The sequence below is a fragment of the Chlamydotis macqueenii genome, chromosome 2 (genome assembly GCF_036417535.1).
Source record: "Chlamydotis macqueenii isolate bChlMac1 chromosome 2, bChlMac1.mat, whole genome shotgun sequence".
Classification (NCBI taxonomy): Eukaryota; Metazoa; Chordata; class Aves; order Otidiformes; family Otididae; genus Chlamydotis; species Chlamydotis macqueenii.
Window position 1 is genome coordinate 121,672,412 of NC_141557.1, and position 25,859 is coordinate 121,698,270.

At 39.2% G+C, this 25,859-nt stretch overlaps 1 protein-coding gene across 3 annotated transcripts in view; it reads right to left on the reverse strand.

Annotated features, from left to right (window-relative positions):
- Positions 1 to 8,514: 8,514 nt before the first annotated feature.
- ATP6V1H (ATPase H+ transporting V1 subunit H) overlaps positions 8,515 to 25,859 on the reverse strand; it is a 46,793-nt gene continuing 29,448 nt past the window's right edge. For all 3 annotated transcript variants that reach the window (XM_086740808.1, XM_086740807.1, XM_086740809.1), the window contains 4 exons: positions 25,314 to 25,439; positions 22,000 to 22,101; positions 19,509 to 19,622; positions 8,515 to 10,727 (listed from right to left, as the gene is read on the reverse strand). In XM_086740808.1, the coding sequence (XP_086596934.1) occupies positions 10,667 to 10,727; positions 19,509 to 19,622; positions 22,000 to 22,101; positions 25,314 to 25,439 (403 nt within the window). In that variant the 3' untranslated portion in view covers positions 8,515 to 10,666. The remainder of the gene's footprint in view (positions 10,728 to 19,508; positions 19,623 to 21,999; positions 22,102 to 25,313; positions 25,440 to 25,859) is intronic.

The following is a 25,859-nucleotide window of genomic DNA, read 5'->3' on the forward strand; positions in this document are numbered from 1 at the left end:
CGCAAAGAGAAATTCTGCCCCTGTATTCTATAATCTTCCAAAAGCCTTACAAGTTTTTGCAGGATTATACCAGTTATCCCCATCAGGAGCACAGATGGTGCTCATTCGCCACAGTCAAGAATTAGGTTATGATGGCCCGTGTTCTGAGATACCAGCCAACGAAGGCCAAACAGAATGAATGACTGAAATAGAGGAGGACAGGCAGAACACAAATACTGTTGCACAGCTTTCATACTGATGTGAAATGGGTCAGCATAGGAAAGGCAGTAACACTGCCATCAAGGAGCATCTAATTAATAAGCAAGGTAGCACAGAATTATCTTGGATTGAACACCTACTTAATGCTATGTCTCTTCCCCTCATAACTTCAGCTGGCTATGCACCAAATAAATTATGAGGCCACTGTGAAGGCACTGATGAAGGAGGAATACTTATGTGATGGTAACAGAATATCATAGCACTTACATCAGAAAGAAACTATTCAAAGAAGAAAGACCACTTGTCGGAAAAAGATTTTGAGACAACAGAAGTGACTTTCCCTATTATCTTGAAGGAAACATTATCATGGGAATGGAGTAATGCAATAGTAAATAATACCTAAGTGACTTAGGATGGTTAAGGGGGAAGTGAAGATTGACATATTTGACCACATAGTCCTCAGGGTGCAAGAGAAAAACAAATTCAGGTAACAACATACGAAAAGTGTATTGTACCGCAGGGTGGTTCATTCTGTTTGAAAAAAAACAGTCAAACCAGCAGACTCAGTCACAAAAAAAATTATAAAGTACCATGTTTACAAAAGCTGTTTTTCTCCCCTATAAAAACAAACAAAAAAATACTTGCCCGCGTAAACTGCTTAATTAAGGCATTTTTAAATTTACATATAATACTGCAACCTTCCCCAGAAAACCACAAGTCTGACCCGGCAAAGTCAACAGACACATAGTGTATCAGTTCAGTAACTAAGGCTCCACTTAAGCACCAGCTAATTAGTTCTGCCTGTGCTCCTCATTCTTAAGATTTCTCTTTGTGTGAGGAGGTATCAGCTCCGTTACAGATAACACAGACACAGCCCGTGTCTTGTAAACCGGTTCCCTCTAACACAAATGTGAGGTTCACGAGGACTTTCTGATCCCTCTAGAGCATCAAGCCTGTGGGGCTCTTAGCTGTTTGCATTCTGACTGGAGGAAGAAAGCAGACTTTGCAATACTATCAAGCCCCATTAGAGACAGAGGTAACAGTTTGTAAGTGATTTCTCCCTGAATGACTTCAGGAGGTGTTGGGGGACAGTTACTGCCACCGAAGGTTAAGTAGCTATAGGAAAATATCAGCACAAGAATAAGTTACAATATTCTTACCATAGCTTCAGTTAATTTGAAAGCAAGAAGGTTTAAAGCCATGAGAGGAGTGGGGTTCTGGTCTGTTCTCCCCACAGGAAGAGTAGGAGCAAGAAACACCACTGATGCTAAGACAAAGGCAATTAATATTGCAGCCTCTGAAGACAGAGGACTAGAACCAACAAGCTGAGCTGAGCCCTCGCTGATCTTTCCTGAACCTTTCCTACAACCATGAGATAACGCTCTGCTTCCACAAATTCAAGGATTTGCAGCCCTTCAGGGCTACTGGTTAAGCCCTAGGAAAAATTAATGGGGAAACTGGGGAGTGGTTTTGCTTCAGAGCCCTCCCTCTCCCAGTGCAAACCTTCTCCATGCCTTGCTTCATCACTGCCTTGTGCACAGACACTTGTGCTGGTTTGAATGCTCCAGTTCAGGAAAGGTCCCTGCAAAGATCTGCCCAGGGAAACCAGATTGCTGAATTAACCTTTAAAAGGGACAAAATCAAGAATAACTTCTCTGCTGCAGGCAATCCACCAGTGCAGGTCCCTCAGCGATGCCCAGCTCATGCTGCTGTAGTGGTTTGGGGAGCAAACTCTCTGCACTGCTCACAGCATCTGCTAAAAAAAGCTGGGCCCTTCTCAGGAAAACTTTGTTGTTTAATGGAAAACAGTTCTTTCTTAATGCCATACCTCAGAAGGGAGGCCACACGGCAAGTTAGCTGTGGAGCCTGCTCTGTCTGTATGGCATATAACCAACTATTTTCATAACAAATTGCATCAGAACACATATTGCTTTTGTTTAGCCTCTTTGGCTTATTACAAATCCTGCGCTGCACCAGTGGTGATTAAATAGCATTCCCAAGAGCTGGTTTAATTAAGCAGTATCACTAAGTTATTTATGCCAGACAGGAGCTCCTGATAACATTGCAACCTTTATTTTTAACTCCTTTACTGCAAAGTTGTGCTGAGAAAAGCACCATCTGTCCTCTACTTTGGTCAGCCCCTTGGTATTTGCCAGACATCCATTTTCATTCTGCCATTTCAAAACACGTCAAGAGAAGGGCATGCACTTTTGCCAAAGTAATGTTTACCATAAGCAAATTCCCAAACACTTCGAGATGCTTTATGCAGACCCTGTTGTAAACGCCTATCATGGCAATTCTTGTATTCAAAATACGATAGCCAAAAGGTGTTTTAAATGGACAGATGATTTGCTACCTGGTCTGGCAACAGCGTTTCTAGAAGCCCAGAGAAGTTCATGAAAATATTAAGGGTTTAGCCTTTGGTCATCTCCTCTGAAAATAAAACAGAAATTATTATGCATACTGCTTCAGGTATATAAGGCATCAATTAACTTGTCAAAGACCAATACCAGAAATTCAGCCAGGATGTTGCAGCTTAGGACAGATGAAATTACTGAAACAGCAATCCAGGCAGAAGCTAGAGAGAGCTGCATGTTCCCCCCCAGTACCACCTCCCAGTGTCCAAACCTCAACATCGCATGGACCCACGTTGTTCCTGAGGCCCCTTCAGCCTCCTGTCTCCCTGCCGCAGCTACCCAGCCAGGCTGTGGAAGCACAGCAGCATTCTTTATTTGCAAGAATCTTTGCTGCCGGATATTTTTACCTGCACAGCCCAACCCGTTCGTCCTGACCTCACCTGGATTAATGATGCCCTCTCGGGCATGGTGCACGCATCAGCCTAAAGGTAGAAAAAGCTGCAAGGCTATTGTCAGCCCCTTGGATAATTCTCAGAAGCATCATTTGATCAAGTCTGTCTCTATTTCACTTGCTCCCCAGGCACTTCAGGGAGGAAATAGCTTGCCTACCACTTCATAAAATGACATGTTTTGTCTACAACTTCTAACAGCTTCACATAATAGAAAAGATAAAAGTAATAGAGATTTTTAAAAAGCAGCTTTAAAGGAAGTACAAACAACTCTCACCCCTGGAAAAGCTGCATGGGGCTCTTTAGCCCTAACTACACCGAGATGAAATACTGTCTCTCCTGCCTTGCCTGGTGTTTATGCCTCAGAGGGAGCAGGTTTTCCTGTGGTCATGATGGCAGAGAGAAAAAGGACAGCAGGCAACAAGCTGGCAGCAATGAAATATATTCAGCACAAGCCACGCAACCCCTTCGGCTGCTTTGCCAGCCTCCCAGAAAGCCAGAAAGTTTAAGTGGGAACAGCGAGCAGTTCTTCGCTGCCCTAGTCATCAGCATCTGAATGAAGACACAGCATGGAAGCAGGGTTAGCCACATTCGGGAGAACAGTGAAACAACTGCTGCACGCACACTACGCTGAAGCCTCAGCACAGCTTCTCAAGGGGTTTTCTTTGTTGGTTTCTTCCAAGGTAAGCAATGTGGTAGCTGTATAAATTCTTTTACAGCTCAGACAAGGCCATGCAAGCTGTTGACAGCTGAAGTGCGGCTTGAGAAATCATGGAATGGTTAGCGTTGGAAGGGACCTTTAAAGATCATCTAGTCCAACCCCCCTGCAAGGAGCAGGGACATCCCCAACCAGATCAGGTTGCTCAGAGCCCTGTCCAACCTGGCCTTGAATGTCTCCAGGGATGGGGCATCCACCACCTCTCTGGGCAGCCTGTTCCAGTGTTCTACCACCCTCACTCAAAAAAATCTTGTCCTTATAGTCAGTCTGAATCTACCGCCCTCTATTTTAAAACTATTACCCCTCATCCTATCACAACAGGCCCTACTGAAGAGTTTCTCCCTGTCTTTCCTGCAGGTCCCCTTTAGGTACTGGAAGGCCGCTGTGACATCTCTCCTGAGCCTTCTCTTCTCCAGGTTGAACAGCCCCCCAACTCTCTCAGCCTGTCCTCATAGGAGATGCTCCAGCCGTCTGATCATCTTTGTGGCCTCCTGTGGACTCTAACAGGTCCATCATCCTCCATTTACCAATCTTTTTTGGAAGCCATTTACCTGTCAGACATCCCCAATTCAGTTACTTCTATGGAATACAGATTGGGCACAAGGGAGAAGCAAACAGCTAGAGATGTCGCACCACAAGCGTTTTGAATGAAATACAGCTTGAGATGCTGAGCAGAGGCAGGAGTAGATGGTGCAGAGCCGTTTGTTTCGACAAAGCCTAAGGTGTAAAGGGCTTTTGCACAAGTCATTAGCATCACCAAGCTGCAACAGAGTTCAGTTCTGAGTGTTTCTCCCGAAGTAGTTTACACTTCACTGTTACTGATTAAGGGTAGAAAGGGCACTGATGAGGAAAAAAAAAGTTACCTTTGTATTTTTTTTTATTACTTTATTTCAGAATTTTATTTTAAATTGAGAATACATTACTGATTTCTGGTAGGATATGGAGTCCAAGGCAAACAAATTAATTTCCAAGTGTCGTGCTGCTGATACTGCAGAGCCTGGATCTTGTGAGATATGACCAGAGTGACTATAAAATACTTCTGTTACAAGCACTACATGGAAAAGAAAAAGGTCTTCAAGAATATGCTCTTCAGAATCGTAGCTTTCCAACATCTGATTCTTCATTCAGAAATAGTATTGGACAGAATTTGAACTGGAATGCATAAAGAAAACAGGGAAAATACAACAAGAAAGAAGAGGCAAAAATTACTCTTTTTTACCAGAGAAAGATAACTGTTTTTTTTTCTAAAACATCTCCCTTATTCTAGGTTTGATCCATCACCTCCTTGACACACTACCATGATGTATTTAGTTAAATTAGGAAGTACAACTAATTTTAAAAGATATTAGAATAAAATACAGAAAGAACTAGATGGCACTAAGAACTGGCACACTAAGAGAGGAATGACATTCAGAAATACAACAGAAGGTACAATTTGTGCACTTCGCATTAAGAATTTTTCCTGTAAGAGGACTTCACTAGTTGAAGACATCCAAGATGGATTTCAGTATCTCACCAGTGGGCTCATGCCCATACATTGGGATAGCAAAGGACCAGCTCAGTTCAAGTGTGCCAGCTGGGGAAGTCACACACAAAGTGATTTTTTTGTAAATGCTTTGAGATTAAAATACCCTGTGATCTCCTAGAGGAAAAAAAAGAAAAAAAAAAAAAAAAAAAAAAGAAAGTTGCAACACTGAAAAGTCTTGAAAGCAAAAAAGATAACATTTTGAAAAGTTATTTTTCTACTCAGTATTTTATATCAAAATTATTTTATCTTTTTAACTGATGACCAAAGTATCTTGTCTTGTGTTTGTCGACAACCCAACTATCAACTGTGATCCCCACATTGACAGACTCACAATCCAAAGCTGTATTTTAGCCACCTGAACCTGACAGAATAGGCTTGTTTTGCACACTTCTTTTCATGGAAGTTATCCAGAGAATTATGACCTTCAAGTCTACAATTCATCCTGTTTTCTTGCTACAAATTAATCTGGTACTGTAGCAGCTCTGTGATTTCCAAATCAATAGGTTTTAACTGTCATCGCCACAATCAGCTATCCAATTTCTTCGCCCATTTTTTGGCAAAGCTGGATCTGTGCAGCCTTTTTAAAATAGTTTTATGACGACACTGAAAAAGTTACTTAAATTTTCAGCTTGACAGTTTTGTCTCTACACAGTAACCAGACAAGGCAAAGTAATGGAAGAGTCTTAAAAACATTTTATCATGAATATGCACATCATAGCATCAAAGAATGACTCATGAAAAACTTAATTGCCCCCTTCTGCAGATTTAGTTTTCATGCAGAGGAACAAATTGTGCTCTGAGCAACGTGATCTAGTCGGGGATGTCCCTGCTCCTTGCAGGGGGGTTGGACTAGAAGATCTTTGAAGGTCCCTTCCAACCCTAACCATTCTATGATTCTATGATTATCAGGTTGAAAAAAAAAGATAAAATAAAATAAAATTGTCCCACTGCCCACTTTCATATGAAGAGGGATTTTTTTGCTTTTTAAGTTTTCTCCCCAAGAAAAATTACGTTCCCATAGCACAGAAGTCTTCTTGGATACAAACAAGTAACAGAAACAAGACACTCTGCAGAAGTCAGCCATGATTTAATTTCTGTTTTTTATTAGGCTCCTTACTGTACAGTAACTTAGCTTACAAGCAGCAGTAAAGCCAAGGGGCAAGTCATGCAAAATTTTCTTATATAAAGGATATTAACAGTTTTTAGCACATCATTTGTGTTCAGCAATGTCTGATGCATCTCAGAACTGGCTGTACTGATGAAATATGCACATCCCAAGGTAAGAAGAGTTCCCAGGTAACTCCCAAATTGCTACACCTAACATTTGTAAGCAAGGTTGCTGCTGTCTGTGGTATTGGAACGATAATACCTTCAGCCATTTGAAAATTTCAACAGCAGTTCAGATTTTTTGACTAATCATTTTGGAGTCTCGGAGAAAGTGAGTATAATCAAGTTAGTAACATATCTGGTCATCATGCAAGCACTAGCTCTGTCCTCAACGCTGACGCAGCATGTGGTTCGAAAGACAACTCACAACTACTCTGCAGAAGCTGCCAAAAGACAAAACAAAAAGGTTCCTTACAGAGATGAGTCAACAGGATTCCTTCTGACCCCTTGTCACTCACTGGGCTAAAACTAGCATGTCATATTCACCAAAAAAAAAAAAAAAAAGATTGACACAGCAGGTCTGAGTATTAGAAATTGTTGACAATCTTCATCTGTTCACGCAGGTGCACAAAGACATTTCTGCAGTTCTGATGAGATACTGAAGAGAGGTTTGATGCAGTGTGGTACATCCAGGGCCCAGGCAGCTCATCTCCTGCTCAGCCCTGGTTTGTTTCTAGCAGAGTAGCTCACACTGGGTGAAACCAAGATCAGGTCTCCTCTTCATCCAGCTGCAGGCGTTACGATCTTAAATGGCTTGTGGGAATAAACATGCACTAAGCATAGGATTAAAGCATTTTCCTGCCTTAGTTCCAGATGGCAGTACTGTTTTTCCTCACGTTTCCCCTCCATCCCTCCTGCATTGAGTTGTGACAGGTTTAAATTATTTTTACAGTTGCTGCTTATCTTGCAAACTTACTCAAATTTGTTTCTATTTATATTTCAGACTGAGACCGTTTAGAGAAAAATCATTTAAGCAGATGTATCATGAAAAGCAAAAGAAACCTCAAATGCAAAACTTTAAAGTCAGCCTATAAAGATTTCAAAGACTCTATTACTTTCATTATAGGACAATTAAACTCCATTTATTCTTTGATGCAACATAAAAGTGAAAACAAAAATTAGGAAAAATGATAAATCAATGTTCTCTTCACAGATAGAAGACTGATTACCCTGATTTGGAGGAAGGTAACTATCTCCTAGTTTCAGAAGCAAGTTAGTCATTTGGTCCATGGCAGCTAATCTCAGATCATCTCTAAAATTGCATCACCAGAGGGAAGGAAGCAAGCTGCTGGCACACGCTTCTCTTCCTAACACTGAGCTCTACCCAGGCTGCCACCACACAGCCCTAAGGCGTTCAAACTGCCACCATGGCATCTGTCTACCTGCCCCATGCCAGATTTTGGGAGAATGAGGTTGAGCATGTGAGCTAACACAAACAGGTGAATAGTAAAAGCAGTGCTCAGTAGCAAGTGTTAAAGCTAATTCTAACCTGACAGATAAAAAACAGTTGCAGCAGAAAGTTTTATGAATTGGTTGAAATTCAATGAAATCTTTTGGTCATGTTTTCCCAGCTGCCAAGATTAAAAGCTCTAGGACAGCTCTGCCCCATTTTCTCTCTTTGGGCCACGGATCCAAGGCCTTCCAGTGCCCACAGGTATAGCCCTGCCTGCCACGGGATGGGAGATGGAGAACCTGTGAATTCTGCTGGAAACCAGTCTGCAGCACCCTGCTATGCCAAGATTGCCCAGGACCCTTAGGACATGGTGAGCACTTTGACTCCTGCAGAAATCTCGGCTCTGGCAACTTCACAGTCCAAATTACTGGCTGCAAAGAAAGATCCTTCATAACCCCAGCCGCTTGAGTTTCCAGGTTTCTTACTATACAACTGTTGGCATGAACTCCTTGAGTCACCTGAATGGTACCATCAGGGGCTGGAAATCTCATGGCTTTCAGGTTTCACAGGCACTGGAGTATCAATACTGCACACATACCACCTTCTGTTTCCAACTGATTTCTGATTAAATGGAGTAGAACGCCAGGTATCGTGTAGCTTGGAAACAGACCGCACAATGAAGAATTAAAATATGCACAGGATAATACCAGCAAAGCAACAGAGGAGAGTTTATTTGTATAATACGTGAACACAATATGTAGATGTTTCAGGACAACCTCTGTAAGAAACTTTGCTTTATGTTATGAATAGCTTGGTTGTTTCTAGCTCTCAAAAAACAGGAGGGGTTGTCATCAGTAGCATTCATTGTCTTAGTCATAAAACTCAAACCCAAATCCCCTTACCAAGCAGTGCTTCAGTGTTCCCTTCAGATAAGGAAACACCACAAACTTCTCGTTTTGAAGATGGGGCTACATTTCTTCCCCATTAATGCCTTGTTGTGGTTCTTGTGCCTAACATTACGGCTGTAAAAGGTTGGTCCTATGGTTACACCACCTTCAAGATAAGTCTTCGGCTATGGTATAGCAAGAAGTGTGACATGACTATCTGACTTGCAGAGCAAGACACTTGTTGCTACAAATCCAGCTTTCACTCTGTGTGCATTTCAAAGGGCCATACTTCAAACAATATCCTACCTGGTCTGGTGGACTGAACACTTGCCACGTAGCCAAGACACATGGGATGTACATCCTGCAGTTTACCTTTATCACAGAAGAACTCCATTCATGCACTGACACCATCATGTGATGCAAATTGAAGCATGAAAAGCAGGGAAGACTCAGATTTATTTCAAGAGCATTCAACTGACCCAAGATAAAAATGGCTGTGTAGGTGCACCCTTGTTCTCCCAACAGTTTTCCACACCATCAGTATCCCTCATCACTGTGGGAACACGCAGTGCTGAGGTAAGATCCATTCAGGTAACTCTCAGCTAAAGTCCATTTAATTCTTTTCAAGCTTCACTTTCTATCCTCATGTTACTCACTTCAATATCAAAGCCTGTATCTCCTATATGCAGAAGTCAGCAATAGCCATTAATCTCCACAATTCAATTTTAATTAAGTAGATCAAGAAATCATCACAAATTTTCTTTCCCTGAAAGTCTTCTCTCTCCATTGCAACAGCAGTCAAATTTTAGTTTGATGTGATGAAAATCCAGACTGAGTAAGAAAAGTTTTCCCCAATTTGTTTTTTTAGTTGATGACAAAATACCCTAAGCTTCCTCAGAAACTTGCACCACACAAGCCTACTGAAGAGAATAAGCCATATTCTCTCAGCTTTTTCATTCTAAAAATGAGTCACAAGAATATTAACTGCTTAGTGTTGCAAGTGCTTAGAGCCAAGCTCCTAAATATGCAACAAGACTGTTTTCACATACCAATCCAATGTTATCTTTGATTTATTGATGCTTACATCTTTTTTACTACCAGGAGCTACAAATCACAGAAAAGACTGATAGCCAAATTATTTGGCTTAATGTAAAGGAAATACAATAGGTTTTAGAATGACATCAAAACCCTAACATTTACAAGTATTTTCAATAATAAAAACACTCCATGAAAGTCCAAGTTCATCAGTTATTGCGCATGTTATTAAAAAAAGAAACCAAAAAAACCCAACTTGATCTCTGATCTACAGCCTTAACACTGGTGTTATACAGCTTGACTAATAATCTTAAGCCTATCAATTTTCATTAGAGGAGTGTTTGTTTTCCTCTTCTCATGCCCAAATTTTTTAACGTAGTCTCTGACAAGACAGAAGTACCCCACCCACAAAAACCCCATACATTTGCTTTTATATACAATTTGAACACTGTTTTGAGACTTGGTATATGTTTTAGTACCAATAATCAACATTTATCAGGCTACTGCGTTTCCTACAGAACACCAAGTCAAAGCTTTATTAATTTTTCTGGAGACATATAGGGACTACTTTCTTTTCTCAGAAAGTGACAACACTGATAACCCACTAAAAGAAGAAAAACAATTTTTCTAGGCTAATTATAACATAGAAGGAATATCCTTTAGTAACATTCTTTATTATGAGAATAAATACATAAAACAAACACAATATATTAGCCACATTTCCTCATATACATTCAGAATACAACAGGAAGCTATTAGGCATAATCATCAGAACTAGTTGAACAAACAAATTTTTAATAAGCCAACAACACTGGAGGAAAGCTGGAAAGTTTATGCGCTAGTAGCAGGCAAAGTACATGTAATTTCAGTGTTTTGTTGATATTAATTTAAAGACAAATGTACTGCAGTTATAAGCATCAACTGTCGGAAGGGTTTAGCTCCGTGCGGTGGCTGTTTGAGGTTGTTCTGACTGCAACTGCTTTCCAAGGTATTCCCTGAAACACAACAAAAAATGAGATTGAGAAACATTCTGGAGAGTGAGGAGTAGGATGGTGGTGGGAAGTATGAAGTACAGAAAGAGGAAAAAGCTTTCGGTATCAATCATCTATCGCTCTGAAAATAAGATATGAACTGAACATCAAGAAAACTGTCTGGAAAACGAAAAAGCCCAGTGTTAATATTTAGAAGTCCTGGCAACTGGTACAGAACATCCATGATCTTACTTGCTGAATATACATACTAGACGCTGTTGTAAAGTATTTAAAAGGATCCCTTACCACAAGCCAGCTCCATGAGCACAAGTAACACTAGTGGACATATCGGCAGTTTAACCCATAACCTGGCAAAACAGACACTGAATGAAGAACTATATGTTCAAGCTGGAAGAAAGAAAAGATATCCAAGCCAGGCCCCCTGTATACCAACACTTCCCTTAAAGTGTTTTCCTCACCTGTATTTTGAAGTACACTGAGTCACTTATTTTTATACCTATCCTCTCAACCCTGGAAAAAAAACCACCTCCCAAAGCCTTAGCATTTGCCTTGAACAACAATATCTAAATTCCATGGAAAAATACTGTGTAATTCTTCTGAACGTTCACATCTTTCACTGGCTCCTGTTAAAGCAGCTCAACACTTCACAGAACCACAAAGAAGCTGAAAGAGGTCTTTAGTAAGATCTGGGTTGTTATTTGTTACAGAAAATAAACTTCAATAATTGTACCACTGTATCAGCTCAAAGAAAGGTTTCAGGACCTGTGAAACACAGGTGTTCTTTTTTCCATTGCTGATCATGCACTTAGCACCATAGTTTTTCCTCACTACAAAGGTATTTCAACCCACACAGGTTAAACATTAGAAGCAGTTCAGAGAATTATGTTCAGAATTAAGACTTTCAAAAAAACAAAAAACAAAAAAAACCCCTCAAGAGTATGCACTTCTGCTTTATTAAAAAAAAGAGATCACTTCTTAATACACATTTCAAATACTAGTTTTCAGTGTCCTGTTGAACAGCTATTCCTTATGCATTACAATTCCTGTCACACAATGAAGTTTAGCATCACAACTGTACCACCCAGCAGCACTTTTCTCAGTTTTAAAGTTAAGTATCTAGAAAAGCAAAATTCCTATAACCTTAACTTCAAACTCCACTAGCAAAGAAAACAACACATGATTTGTATGCTGAGCCATACGTTATGATTTAGCACCTTCCTTCACATCTTTATCAAGTGTGGCTGCACGATCACAGTATTTCAGTGCCTGGACTGCACTCAATAGGTATGACTCCCGATCATAATAGGTAGGTTACCACCCTCAAAGTAGAGACTTCTGATGGCAAAGAAGGAAATGAGCTGCTCTCTTGCGGTTTTGCAGAAAATTGTACTATTAAAATAAACAAAATTTGACAGCCATCCAAAAACACAGCCAGCAACTATGGAAGACCTTCCAAACTCACCAAACCTCCTTCTGCTGCCTCAGTGGTTTTCTTCTTTGTTTCATGCCTATATGCATGTACCGATTCTAGTATTTCTTGTCTGACATCCAGCCTTGACAGCAACTGACACTTGCTGCATACATGGCTGTGCTCACAGCATCACAAGCCCACAGAGTTATTTATTCTTAAAGCACTCATGAATTACTCTGAATGTGAAATTCCTATGCAATCACTTAGAAGTAGGAAAATCAATCAAGCTAACAATCTGTAACAGTACAACTACTGCACATAGCTTACACTGGTTCAGATGCATGCTCAAGGCTCACTAAAATCCAACAACAGTACAGTTTGTTCAGTAAAAATCTCTGAGAAAGAAGAGTAGTGACATATTTTGTAGGCAGTTGGTGCCTTAACAGACATATTCAACCTCCAAGGACATACAGTAGATAGCACAGTAGCTTCCCTATAAACCTTTTATTTCAGTCATTCATTCGCAGGTGTAAGATTTAAGTCCAGAGACAAGGAAAAGCTCTTATCCCATTTCCCCATACAGAATGAGTATCTGCAGTTATGGCTCTACAGTGCCACACTGCAAACCCAGGTGAAAACCCCATACCGTCCCTACCGCATCACTTCCTACAGCCACCACCAACAGCTCCTGAAATGCAAAAAACTGCTCTTACAAGTAGCAGTTAATTTTCTATTTGGCTACCATTTCCAGTGGAGTGTCAGTGGTTAACCTAGGACGAGCTCTTGCATGGTCTATGCCAGTTGATGAGAGGTATTCGTAAGATTCTGACAGGAGGGATTCAGACAGCTTCTCAACCTGAAGCTTTCATGTGAAGCCTTAAGAGAGCAAATTGATAGGTTATTCTGCCAGGCCTTTGGTCACTTCTCCCTCTTGTCTTCCACTAAAATTCAAGCTATCGAGTAGCTTCAGAGGGAGAACAGGAGCCTCCTATTAAAATACATACTAGAAGGACAAGAAGATTCAAGTATATTTTTGACATACTGGTATTTCATCACAGCAGGAGGTTAAGTAGCACTGTAAGCTCCAGTCTTCACACATAAATAGCACACAGGTGTACATCTCTATGCTATTACAAATCAAGCGTCTAAGAATTATTTTTTTTATCCTGCACTGTTAGTTAAATCTTAACAGAAAGACTGGGATTTTAGAATTAGTTTACCCCAAAAAATTAAAACTATCTTTAAGAATGCAAGTATTCAACACGATGTACTATAAGAGCATGTATGATCAAAGAAGAAGGACAGATCTTGTCACCAAGATAACAAATCACTTCACAAAATATTCAGAACAGCATCTGACAAATTAGAGATGCACACTACAATGGAAAGTAATGAGGTATTAGATTGGATTTTTTAAATTACAAGCAATAATCCCATGAATTGGATCACTTCTCCCTATTTCAAACTTATTTTGTTAGTCTTTCCTTCATAACCGCAGAGGTAGACCACCTTTACCATAACAAAGGCATCGTGGTTGGTCTTTTGCAAGCACATAAAGTTTCTAAGATTACTAAACTCAGAAGCAAAAGTATGCAACATATGAGTGTGGCCACTACTGGCAAAGATTTGTGTGTGCCTGATCAGCTCGTATCAGAGACTAAGTTAAAACATACCCTGCTAGCATGTGACACAGCTGAGCTTCTGGGCCTACGTACCCATTGTCTTTCCATACACAATCCTACAAGGAATATCATTTTTCCCTTTGAACCAGGCCAAGAAGATCTGCAGGGTGTCACTCAATAAGTGTTCTAAACAATGCACAAAATTCAAGTACAAAGTTGTGAAAAAGGAGCAAAATACTGTCCTGGTCAACAATAAATCCAGTCACCAATTCTTTCCACTAGAAAGCTGCTTTTTATCTTGAGTAGGCATTGTTATTGTACATAATACTTCAGAAGTCAATCAGAAGTCATAAACATTTTCTCAATACAAATATACCAGTTGTTATATAAGGCTCATTTTTCTTTTAAATCATTTAAGGGGATGAAGGGAAATTAAAATCTATGTACCAGTAGTTCAGTAATACTGAGCACATTTACACAAAATGCTTTATTCCTTAACCACTTTTCAGAAAGGGAAGAAAGTTACCACATGCTTCATGTTTCTCCCTCAAGTAAAAAAAATCTGTGCTCTCCCACATAAATAGATTTACCATTAAGCACATCATTTTGGTATAGTACCCATGCTGGGACTGGAGGGGTGAATTCTGTGGGTATTTTTAAGGTACCTTGCAACAGTTTCTAGTAGCACTAACTTGGAACTGGCGCCAGAAACCATGCAACAAAGAACAAGGTGACGATTTGTCCCCCAGCATTAATAATCAAGACCTAAAGTTCATTGAGCAAAGGCTCAAGTACCTTGGAAGTTCAAACTTGGAAGTTCAGCTCTTCATAACACATAGTTCCACCTTGATCGTTTTCCTGACACTGGACCAGAAAAGCCTTTATAAAGGTCAGTTTTAGCCCCCTTCTCACTTCCTTCGCTATAAATTTATCCTTATTAAAAAGCCGACAAAGCTGAAGAGTAACTACAAAATCCTCTATTTCTCAACCAAAGCTCAGGTCAACAAAGCTTGAAACAGCACATTTTCTCTCTTCCTTGGATACGCAGAAGTCTGATGGTGATGCATAAATAATTTCAATTTGCAAATTAAGCTTTTCATTCGTATTAAAACAGCCAAATGAGATTCCTTCCACACTAGCAATTTCCCCTTTTTGGGGCCTAATCTTTCAACACACATTTTCTGCAGTATCCAAAGTGCTTTTTCCAAGAAGAAAAGGAAACAGGTGAAGACATTAATTTGGTGCATCTCAAATCCTTATTCCAATTTGTTGCTTCATTCATTTTAATTTAATTTATTTTGTTGACATATAAGAGACACTGACATGCTCAAGCTGAAATATACTTGAGTATCATGGTAATTGCAACAAATGCTTAAAGATCATTTAGGAAAAGGCACAAGAAACTGATCCAACACGTAAGCCACCAAATTTAGCGAGCATGGAATGAGATAATTGCAAACTGACACAAGATCCTACCTGAAAATTTTATACTAATTTTCAGATTAGAATCATAGAGTAGTTTGGGTTGGAAGGGACCTTTAAAGGTCACCTAGTCCAGCCCCCCTGCAGGGAGCAGGGACATCTCCAACCAGATCAGGTTGCTCAGAATTTCATCCAAACTGACCTTGAATGTTTTCAGATTGAGCAAAGGACCATTCTCAACAACAATCAATGATAGATGGGAAAGTGGTTTTATATTTAATCAGAAGATTTAGTTGCCACAATGAATAGCAGGTAAAATGCTTTCAGCACTTGAGAGTTTTAAGTTTGCACAGAATATTTCAGAATGACTGACATAAATAATCTTTAACTGAATTTTGCCATCAATAAATCAAATCTTTAAAGTAACACTAATCAGAAATGAACCTATCAAAAAATTACTACGTTGGTGACACACTTTTTCATCATAGCACGCAAAAATGAACATTTTCTTTGAAAAAAGAAAATGCAAATTGAGCAGGATGTTTGATAATTGCAAAATATTTTCTCCACGTGAACAGAAGCTCTAGAAATATTCAAGTGTGTTCTACAACGGTTGGGATTAACCCCTTCACAATGAAACCAGGAGACTAGAGGTTCACAAATCTTACAGACAAAATATTATTCCCACTGCTCAACTTCAGGCACTGAAGCTGCCCTTCACTGCCCTGAAAAACAACTTGCTTCTCTCTATTATTCATAGAAGGAACTTGGGTTTATGACTGTAGGTGCTTTGAATCACAACATCCCATCCCTGAAGTTCAGTAAAATGTTGTGCCAGGAAGCACAAGAAAGGCATATGCTTCATCTGTAGAGATTAACATACTGAGTTTCTTTGAAGTTGTAAATGTAAGTGCTGTCAGTTTAGAACTTAATTATTTGATTCTTGTGAAGTCTGCATCATCAAAAACATCGGTCCAACCAGTATTAGGTTCCCAAAACCAGTTTCTAATACTAATATGGTCAAGTTGGGTATTGCCTCTGAACACTAGCAAAAGCAAGGAATAAGGAGATGATGTTTCTCATCACAGATTTCTCAGGACAAATTGAACACAACACACACAAAAAAATCTGCACCGTCACAACCAACTCCCTCATCTGCCAATAACAAGTTTCTACCATCAGCATGGGGTGCTGCAACTAAACACAGTTAGTTCAAGTGTAATTAAAACACAGGATAAATTACCATTTAAAGACATTAAGTGATGCTAAAAAGATACCTTCGCTCCCTGCTTCAAGTGTACGATCATTTAACATGCAAATGTAACTGGAATATTTTACCTGAACTTACCTCATCTGAAAAACTGACAGCAGTTACTGCTTTTGCCAGCCTGGTTTCACCATTAAATAGAATGTCTGACAGTCTGATTTCCCCCCCACCCCCCCCACCCCCCATTTATCCCTGACTTAAAAACCCCTAAGGAAAAGCCAGTTGAGCAGCCTATAATGAACTATTCAAATTACTTAAGAGTTAATTGTCTCCAAGTTATTAGCAGTCTAATGACACAGTTGTGTTTTAAGCAGAATGCCACTTCAGTTGCCCCATGATACACCCTCCGTTCAGGTACCAGAAGTTTTCCTTACTCTGGTGTTTCGGCCACAATGCTTGCACCAAGCCTCAACCTGGCAGAGCAAGCCCTTATTTTCTCATCCTTCTCTCTGTTAGCCTCCAGATCTAGGAAGAGCTTGACTACCTCTGTCACGTATGTGTCACAGATAGTAATGCAGAGTTGTTCCAAGAAAAAAAAACAAACAACTGCTTTTAGTAAAATAACTGGAATTCCAAAACACATGGAAGCAAGTGGAAAAATTATTATTGTTTCCCCAGCTCTGAAGATCAAGGTAAGCAATACCCTGAAGTTGCTGAGTAATCCATCTTCTGACTAAAGAAGCAGGCACTTGAACTGCACTGTGCAGCAGTCAGGGGACTCTGCTTTGTCTTCTCCCCACACAAGTTATGAAACAGAAAAGCTCCTGACACACCAAAAGCCAGATCTATACAAAGACAAATCTAACTTCCCACGTACAAACGATGTGTCACCTCCTTAGCTCAAGCTATCTGATGTCCATTCCATGGGGAACACTGCTTTGGCAAATACCAGCCAAGGACAATGTGTCCCACAGGCTTGTTCCAGTAAGAATTAAACAGGAGCGTATTCACTACAGAGATGACAATACAAATCTGAAAGTGGCACTAACAAACAGATCCTTTTTATTGACATCTCTGAAGATCTGAAACTAGATTTAATTGTAATCTCTCAGTCTCAAATCTAAGGATTCAGAAACTGTGAAAAGCATGCACAGAAATGTTCATGCCATTAAAAAAATAAGGCAAATCTAGACAACTAGATGTGATGTTTTTAAAATCAGTATGCTTAAATTGAAAATTTTAAAAAGTCAAATTAGGCACCCAGGAAAACGTTTACTACTAGTGAGGTTTGTGCTGGAGAAAGGCCAGTTTTATATTTTTATTAACAGATTTTCAAGCCATCAGAACACACATGAAGTACGACCTGGCCTCCTGTAAATTCAGTAACTAACCCTTCCACACTGCAATCTCGATTTAGCTATAGCTGGTTTATAATACTCAGAATGCTTCAAATATATCAGAACAGCATTGTGATAAAAGAAGCATATCACCAAACTAAGCAGCAAAGTGGAGCGCAATATACAATACTGCCTCAAAATTAGGTTGCACATGACCACACATTTAGCCTCTATCTCCACACACTCAGAAATTGAAAGCTATTTACTGAAGTCCTCCTTACAGGCAAAGAATGTTAACTCTGGATCTGTCACAGTAGGTTATTTAAATGTGTAAGTTTTTCTCTGCTAGAGAAGATTCTCACAGTACGAGAGAGGGAGGAAGCAGGATAAAATCTATTATAACACATACAAGAGGTAAAACTCATATCCTTCAGAAGAAAATGGGGTAAATTAGCTTTGTTTTATAGAAGATACACTGCATGGAGAGGGGACAGTTTTTTTCAGCCTTGCTAGCTTGTATTCCACAGCAAGGAGGTGACTTGAAAAACCTGTAATAACGTGCTTTGTAAACCTTGTTCCCCTACCACTTTCACGCATCATCACGACTCAGCCCTTTACAAAGATCACATTCTATCAGAAGTGAAAAAAAAAAAAAAAATGGCAAAAGTTATAGGTACTTCCAAGCACCAAGCTTTCCAGAAATAAAAAGTTGGTTTAAGTTCAAAATTAAATTAGGTGTTTGTATCGCTACATCTATGTTCCAATGTGCTCAGATGTACTGTTGCATTTTATCTAAGGCAATGCAAAATTGGAAATATGAGCTTCGGTAAAATCATAATTAATAATCAGATTAAGAATTCCTAATTAGTATTTTTAACTCCCCATGCTTTATTCTTAGCATACCTAATTAGTTTGGAAAGTTATGCAAAGTTGTCATGTGAACACTGAAGTTTTCCAGAACTTCAGTCCTTCAATGCTTCACTATAAAGGTCCTGTGCTGTTGGAAAGGCAGCATCACCCACCAGCAAGTTCTGTGGCAGAACATGCCAGGACTTCAGGGTTTCTGGAGCTTTATTAGAGAAACAGTTAGAGAACCAGTCAAACAATGAAAGAAAAAACGCATTTCAAATGCCATTCTCAGCAACTGATGAAAGATATACCAACAAATGATTTTCAACTTCATCTAACCAACAGGCCCATAAGCTTCTGCTGCTCCAAGGAGCTCAAGAAAAATTGTCCTTGCACCACTTAAAATGTCAACAGTAAAATAACAGTGTAGAGTAGGGGAAAGGACTAGAGCAAAGAACAACAATGCAAAAGAATGGTAGGGCATGCACTTTGCAAGGTAACTGCCAATTAAATACTTGAAACATCAGCTTTTACAACTACATCAAGCTACTGATTCCTTCAGCTGAGGTTAGGTAAGCTTGCTAAAACACCTACACACATCCTTAACATCTTGAAGACTGCAGTTTTGCAAGCCTAAATACAGCTCATATTAAATACTAAGCAGTTCAAATAAGTTAAAATATATTGTTCGAATGAATTACTCATGTGATGTTCAGTCATGGAAGGTGAAGCTACTCAATTCAACTGCAACCAAAATATACAGAAAAACCAGCTAAGATCTTACACATCAGAATCATATTGCTCTGTCATTGAGCAACTGCAACCTTACCACATAAAAATGTTATTTCCTCCCTTAAAGAAATCTACTGTCTTGAATCTTCTCTCCATGGCCCAATATTTCATACTGTTAGTACATGTTAAATAATCTTCACATACCAGTTGTGAACCATCAGCTTCTGCACAGCCAGTAGTGCATTATAACGAACTTGTTGGTCTTCATGATGCATGTGGTTCATTACCAGCTGTTTACCGCCAAGTTGTTCAATCACTCTGAAAGAGAGGAGGGGAGCAGATTTTTTTTTTGTCATTACTTCAGATTCTGAGTAGTTATCCTATGCAATCACTTCATGTTCAAGGCATTAAGAGGTTAAGCTTAAGCCACATAATATTTATTTATTAAAAGTATTTATTTCCTAACATATACATCTTATTTGACATGTTACAAATGCAGATCTCATACTACGCACTGAATTTTAATTTTTTTTTCAAGAACTCACAACATTAGAAAACATTTGTACTGGACTCCACTGTTTGCTACCCACTACCTACTTCCATAGATTTTGAAATAAAGAACAATCAAGGAAGGAGCTCTTTTCAGAGAGGGTTATTTTTTTTAACGCAGCTTGCTAAAGAACACAATATTAGCTTGAGATGGCTGGCAGGATACAGCACTATTGATGATTATTTAGCAGGAAGTAGCAACCTCCCCTCCATAAATCGATAATAATCGGGTCACTCCATTTTTTGCAAGAATAAAGCTGCAATCCAGTTCAGCACTGCCTAATTTAGAAAAAAATGATTGTAATCACATCAACACCTATTAAACCAGCCACCTGGTGCCCCTCACAGCGCTTTTTGCCATTCAAACTGTACTAGAGCCTCAGCTATTCTTGCACAAGATGCAGAACTGGCTGCCAAGTTACCATTTCCAGAAAAATTGTATGTTTGAGCTGCTTCTTTCACTACAAACTTCATTACAGTAGTCAGCCATAGCTATACCAAATCCTACAGGAAATACTGATGTATCATACTGATGATACTTGAATCACATGCCATGAATATATAATTTCTTAAAAAACTGGAAGGCAACACACTTAAAAGTTGAAAAACCAGGTCAGGTCACCAACCCAACCCTTTGCATGCAGCATTTTAACCTGTCATAACAAAGAAAGTTTGGAGAGAATTTGCAAGAAATACATAAACTGCTTACTCACTGACTTGCATATGGTTTTTTACATCTGTTCTCTCAGAGCTCACTGAGTAGTTAAACAATATCCTGTGAAGAGGCTGTCGTTTGCATTACACTTATCCTGATGCTATTTGGCCATTCTAGGCTTGCATTATCTGTCTGCTTTTATTTCACAGCCAAATTAATGCACTACTGCTGCACAACACCACTGCTTTCGTCAACTGCAGAAAAGCATAGGCCATAGCATGGAGATGAAAAAGATAATTCCCTTTTTCATTTCATAACTCAGTCAAAACCATCCTGGAGACCACAGGAAATATTATTTCCCAACAATAATAAAACATTTAAGGAAGTTTCATACAACAGGAATACATTCAGAAAAGTGCAATTGTTTTAAGCTGGAAAATCCTCTCCAAGAATTCAAGAAATTATTAACGATGTTCAGATTCAAAAAAAAACTTTATGTCTGCCTTAGGCTGCCTCACATTTTTAATTATGAATTAAATATAAAACCACTGCACACAAAGACAAAACTACGAAACACAAACAATACTTTTTTCTTCATTACAGGACTGACTTAAACATTGAATTTTCAGGAATTGAAAGGAGGTAAAAAAGGCACGAAACTCAAAAGCTTCCTCATGCTAGGAGCACACAAGAATCAGAACGAAATGTTAAAATCCTATAATCACAAATGGAAATAGAATATTTCAGATGACAGCACATCACTGAAATTATGGCTGAGAATATGAAGAGTCCAAGAACAGCGTTGCCATTCTTGCATAACGCTGCCTACTGATACAAAACACTTCCCAGTCACGTGTTTTAGACCAAAAAGTACGCAACTGTGAGGAAGGCTCACAGTAAATGCTGTTTTGACAGGAATTCAGGTTTACAATAAACACTAACACTTTCACCAAAATGTATATTTGTGTAGCTAAAAGAAAACATGCTAAAATAGAAGAAGGATAACTGAATCTGTGCTAACATCACCAAAATTACAACAGCAATTGTTTGTAAGAAAATCTTGTCTCAGTAGTCTTAAGTCACAAAATAGACTTAATTGTTGAAATAGTCCTTCCCTACTGTGAGTCCAATAATTACAGTACAATAGTCATAATAAATGGTACAAATGATATGTTGAATTAATTCTTGGTAGCTCTTCTAATTTCTTCTGGTACACAGCTTCTGCTTTAGTCTAAACAACTTATTCAGGACTTCTTTAGACGTAAGTTCCCTTCACTGCTAAGAGATCGTGAAATACATTAAGTCAAAGAACTACTTTGTATTTTCTCATCTGGTGTAGTTTGTGTTTTCTCATCTTTCCAGTGAATTAAACTTCAGCATAACCTGCAATCCCTAGGTAGCATATTTTAATATAAATAAGCAAAAAAGCCACAAGCAAAGTATATACCCTAGCTAGTCTCCTGAGTAACAGCATATTGACATTTTTCTTACCGTTTCCCACGGGGATAGTGTCGTACATATTCTCCCACGTCATGAGCAGCTACAGCCAGCACTTGAGGGTCATCAGAAACCTCCAGAAGTTTTGTCAGGATTCTAGGAAAGCATTTGAAACAAACAAGTCCCAGGTTTTGGTTTTTTGTTTTGTTTTGGTTTTTTTTTCATTGTTGGTTTTTTAAAACACTAATAACTTAAAATAACAAAGACTGTAACTATAAAAATGCTTTACAAGTCACTCAAACAGCAAAGCTAGAACAGAACTTTTCCCAAACATACAGTTGCACTTAAAGCAATGGAGATCCTGCTCTAATTAATAGAAATATTAAAAGCTTTCACTAGAGTGAGTTTAGTGAGCTGCATCTACGAATATCTATAACCAAGGTTTACAAAATGTCTCCTTTTTTAATACATTGTCTTCAAGATCAACAGTTCTGAGTTCAAGATAAGCTGTGCTAATGAAACATAAAAGACAGGAGTGGGACACACAAACACAAAGTCTACACAAGGCCAACAGATGCTGCTGCTTCTGTTATACAATAGACCCTTGTCATGCTTGCATGCTGTTCTCGGCTCCTCCGCTCAGGATCCTGCACTACGGATTCAGAAAGCAGTAAGGCCACGTTGCTTGTGACACAGCAAGGAGAGGGTATGACAAGCCTGCTATCCATCAGCCTTTCCCCAACTCTGTTTCTCCCCTCACCTCACAACAGCAGCCTTGCTGAAGAAGGCAGAAGGACAAAAAGGGCAAAATTTTATGCAGAACATTGTTATACAGTGTCATTTAAAAATTAAAGCCATCCTAGAAGTTGAGAACAAAGCAGCACACAGAGTTCTGTGGTCTGTGCATCTGTGAACCTCTCTCAGTTAAAGATTATCACCTTTATCTCAAAAACAAAAATCACTTGTTCAGTCAACTGTTGCGGTCTAAAAAGCAATTCTGACCTGACTCAAAGCCTGAGATGATGAAAACTATACCTTGCAATTGACTCAAATTTCATATATTTTTTATTTTGTTCGCATGAACAGAAATACAGAGATGTAAGAATTAGAAAACAGTTTCTCAGCTCCTAATATCATCTGCAGTTTTGAATTAGGTAGTTTAACCAGTTTTAGTGGAAAACAGCTACCAGTAACGCTGATCTCTAGCCAGTAACAAGGAGTGGGTTAAAAATGACACAGGTATGAAGGTCAGACGGTAATACCAAGTTTAAAGGGTTAAACATACAGATCACTCAAAAATCAGATTCATCTATGCTTAGTGAGATGACAAACATGGTATAATGACAGAAAGTTAGTAACAAGTTGAAATAATTAGGTAGGTTAAGAATTCAATTGGAATTAAAAGAAGAACGTATGAATGAAGAACAAAATTACCATAGCCACTGCCTCCCTAAAGGCCAGAAAGTGACAGATGAAGCACTTCTCATTTTACAAGAACTCCTAATTCAGACAAGAAGTAGGAGCAGAAACTTGAACCATAACACTAATTAGAAGACACTGAGGATTCATACAATATTGTTGAACAAAATACAAGCATCACTTGCTTAAGAAGCCAATAATGGTAGAAGGCAGGAAAAAGAGTAAGTTTAACAGTAAGCTTAAGTATATTGGAGTCAGAAAACAAAAAAGCTGGCAGATAAGGGAAAATAAAATTATGTGGCTTGAAGCAAGAAAGGATTGTCTGTCAAATGCCTTACAATGCCAAAGAAGTTCTGAAGTGCAAGAATCTCCCCAGCACATTGGAGGGGGAGTGGTTGGGGTTTTTGTGGGGTTTTTGTTTGTTTGTTGTGTGGGGTTTTTTTTGTGTTTGCTTTTTTGGGGTTGTTTAAGGAACTATTGTCAATCACTTTTTGTGGCAGGTAAATTCATTGTGCTTGTGCTAACAGTCCCAGAACTAGGAGAGATGAATACAGGGCCGCAAAGATGATAAAAGGGCTGGAGCACCTCTCTTATGAGGACAGGCTGAGAGAGTTGGGGCTGTTCAGCCTGCAGAAGAGGAGGCTCCGGGGAGACCTGATAGCGGTCTTCCAGTACCTCAAGGGGGCCTACAAGAAAGATGGGGAGAGGCTGTTTAGTAGGGCCTGTTGCGATAGGACGAGGGGTAATGGTTTTAAAATAGAGGGGGGTAGATTTAGATTAGAAATTAGGAAAAAAATTTTTACGATGCGGGTTATAGAACACTGGAACAGGTTGCCCAGAAAGGTGGTGGAGGCCCCATCTCTGGAAGCGTTCAAGGCCAGGCTGGATGAGGCTCTGAGCAACCTGACCTAGTCAGGGATGTCTCTGCTCCTCGCAGGGGGGTTGGACTAGATGACCTTTGAAGGTCCCTTCCAACCCTAACCATTCTATGATTCTATGAAAACATTGCAATTGCTACAGGAGATACTAAGCCTCAACATCATGTTGCAGTTGGAAGCATCTAAAATTTTTAAGTCTATCATCCTACGTATTTAGCAATATGCCTTCAAAGAGGAATTTGTCAGACTTGTTTTGGTGAGGTTTCAGGGCAGACTGAAATGCACATAAAGCTCAGGATCAGCTTGTTCTTGTCACGCCTTGTAACATCTCACATGCTGCACTTGATCTGATCTCTGTTAGGTCTGGCACTTATTAGCAAATACTGAACAGGAAGAACATCACATATTATCAGTTAATGACAATGCAGTTAAACAACTAAGAGCTCGTACAAGCTATTTAAGACCTAGACATCTTTTGAGTACATACTTTCAGAAGCCAGCAAGTAAGTCCTTGACTCCAAAAGGAAAGATGAGCTTCAGCTTCACTTCATCTAACAATCTACATACACCAAACAGTCTCAAGACAAAACAGACAAACTGCAACACAATGCAGCAAGTCAGATTTTCCATGAAACAGTACTCCAACGTTCAATTCCCAAGCACTCCAAAAAGGAGTTTATTAGTCAGATCAACGGCAACACACCACACAAAACAAAGACTAAGGTATGGTAAAAACATTTTTAATTACATCAATTTTGTAGCTATTTTTTTCAAGTGAAAGCATTAAAAGAGTCAATGGCACAAATTTGTATGCAAGTTAAGCTAGAGATATTCCATCTACCATAATCATAAACACATTTTGAGTAGTAAAAGCAAATAAACAATTCTGCTTCTGAACAAAACAGACCATACATGAGTAAGGACCATACATTCTAAAAATAGCAAGATATTCTGACCTGCCGTCATTCTAGACTTTACTTCATGTTGAAATGTAAAACCTTTATTAGATATAGGTTCAGTTAAACTTAGAAAATATTAAAGAATTATGTGATTCAAGACCTGAAAACTTACTTGAGTAGTTCATAATTCTTCTCATTTAGTCTTACAGCATTCTCCCTCCAGAACTTCTCAGACTTGTGTACAGGGCTCCACTCCAGTCTTCCTGACTTGAGCTCAGAACTGTACTCATCGAAGGAGCTGCAACACAAAAGACCTAAATGAAATATTAGCTAAGCTTCTACAAACAGAGTTTGAACCGTGTGCCCAATCCTGTCCTTAGCAAGACAAAGCTGGAGCACAACTTGCTATGACGCATTTGGAAATAAGCTCTCTGCAAAGCATGAGAACTGTTCCCTGTCTCAGAGTTCAACACTTCAAAAATAACGACAAGCATGAAAGGCAAAAAAATTTGTTTTCAAACATACCCCTCCATCCACTTCAGAACACAATTCCTGAAGAAAAAAAAACGAAAAGAAAAACCCAATCCACGCAACCACAGCAGTTGGGGATTTAATTGGCTACTTTGCCTGTTTTCTAGGTTTTAACTTTCCTAATCAAGGATCCCAGTCCTTCCCTTTCATCCAATTAAACCTTTGACATGAACTACAATATGCAGTT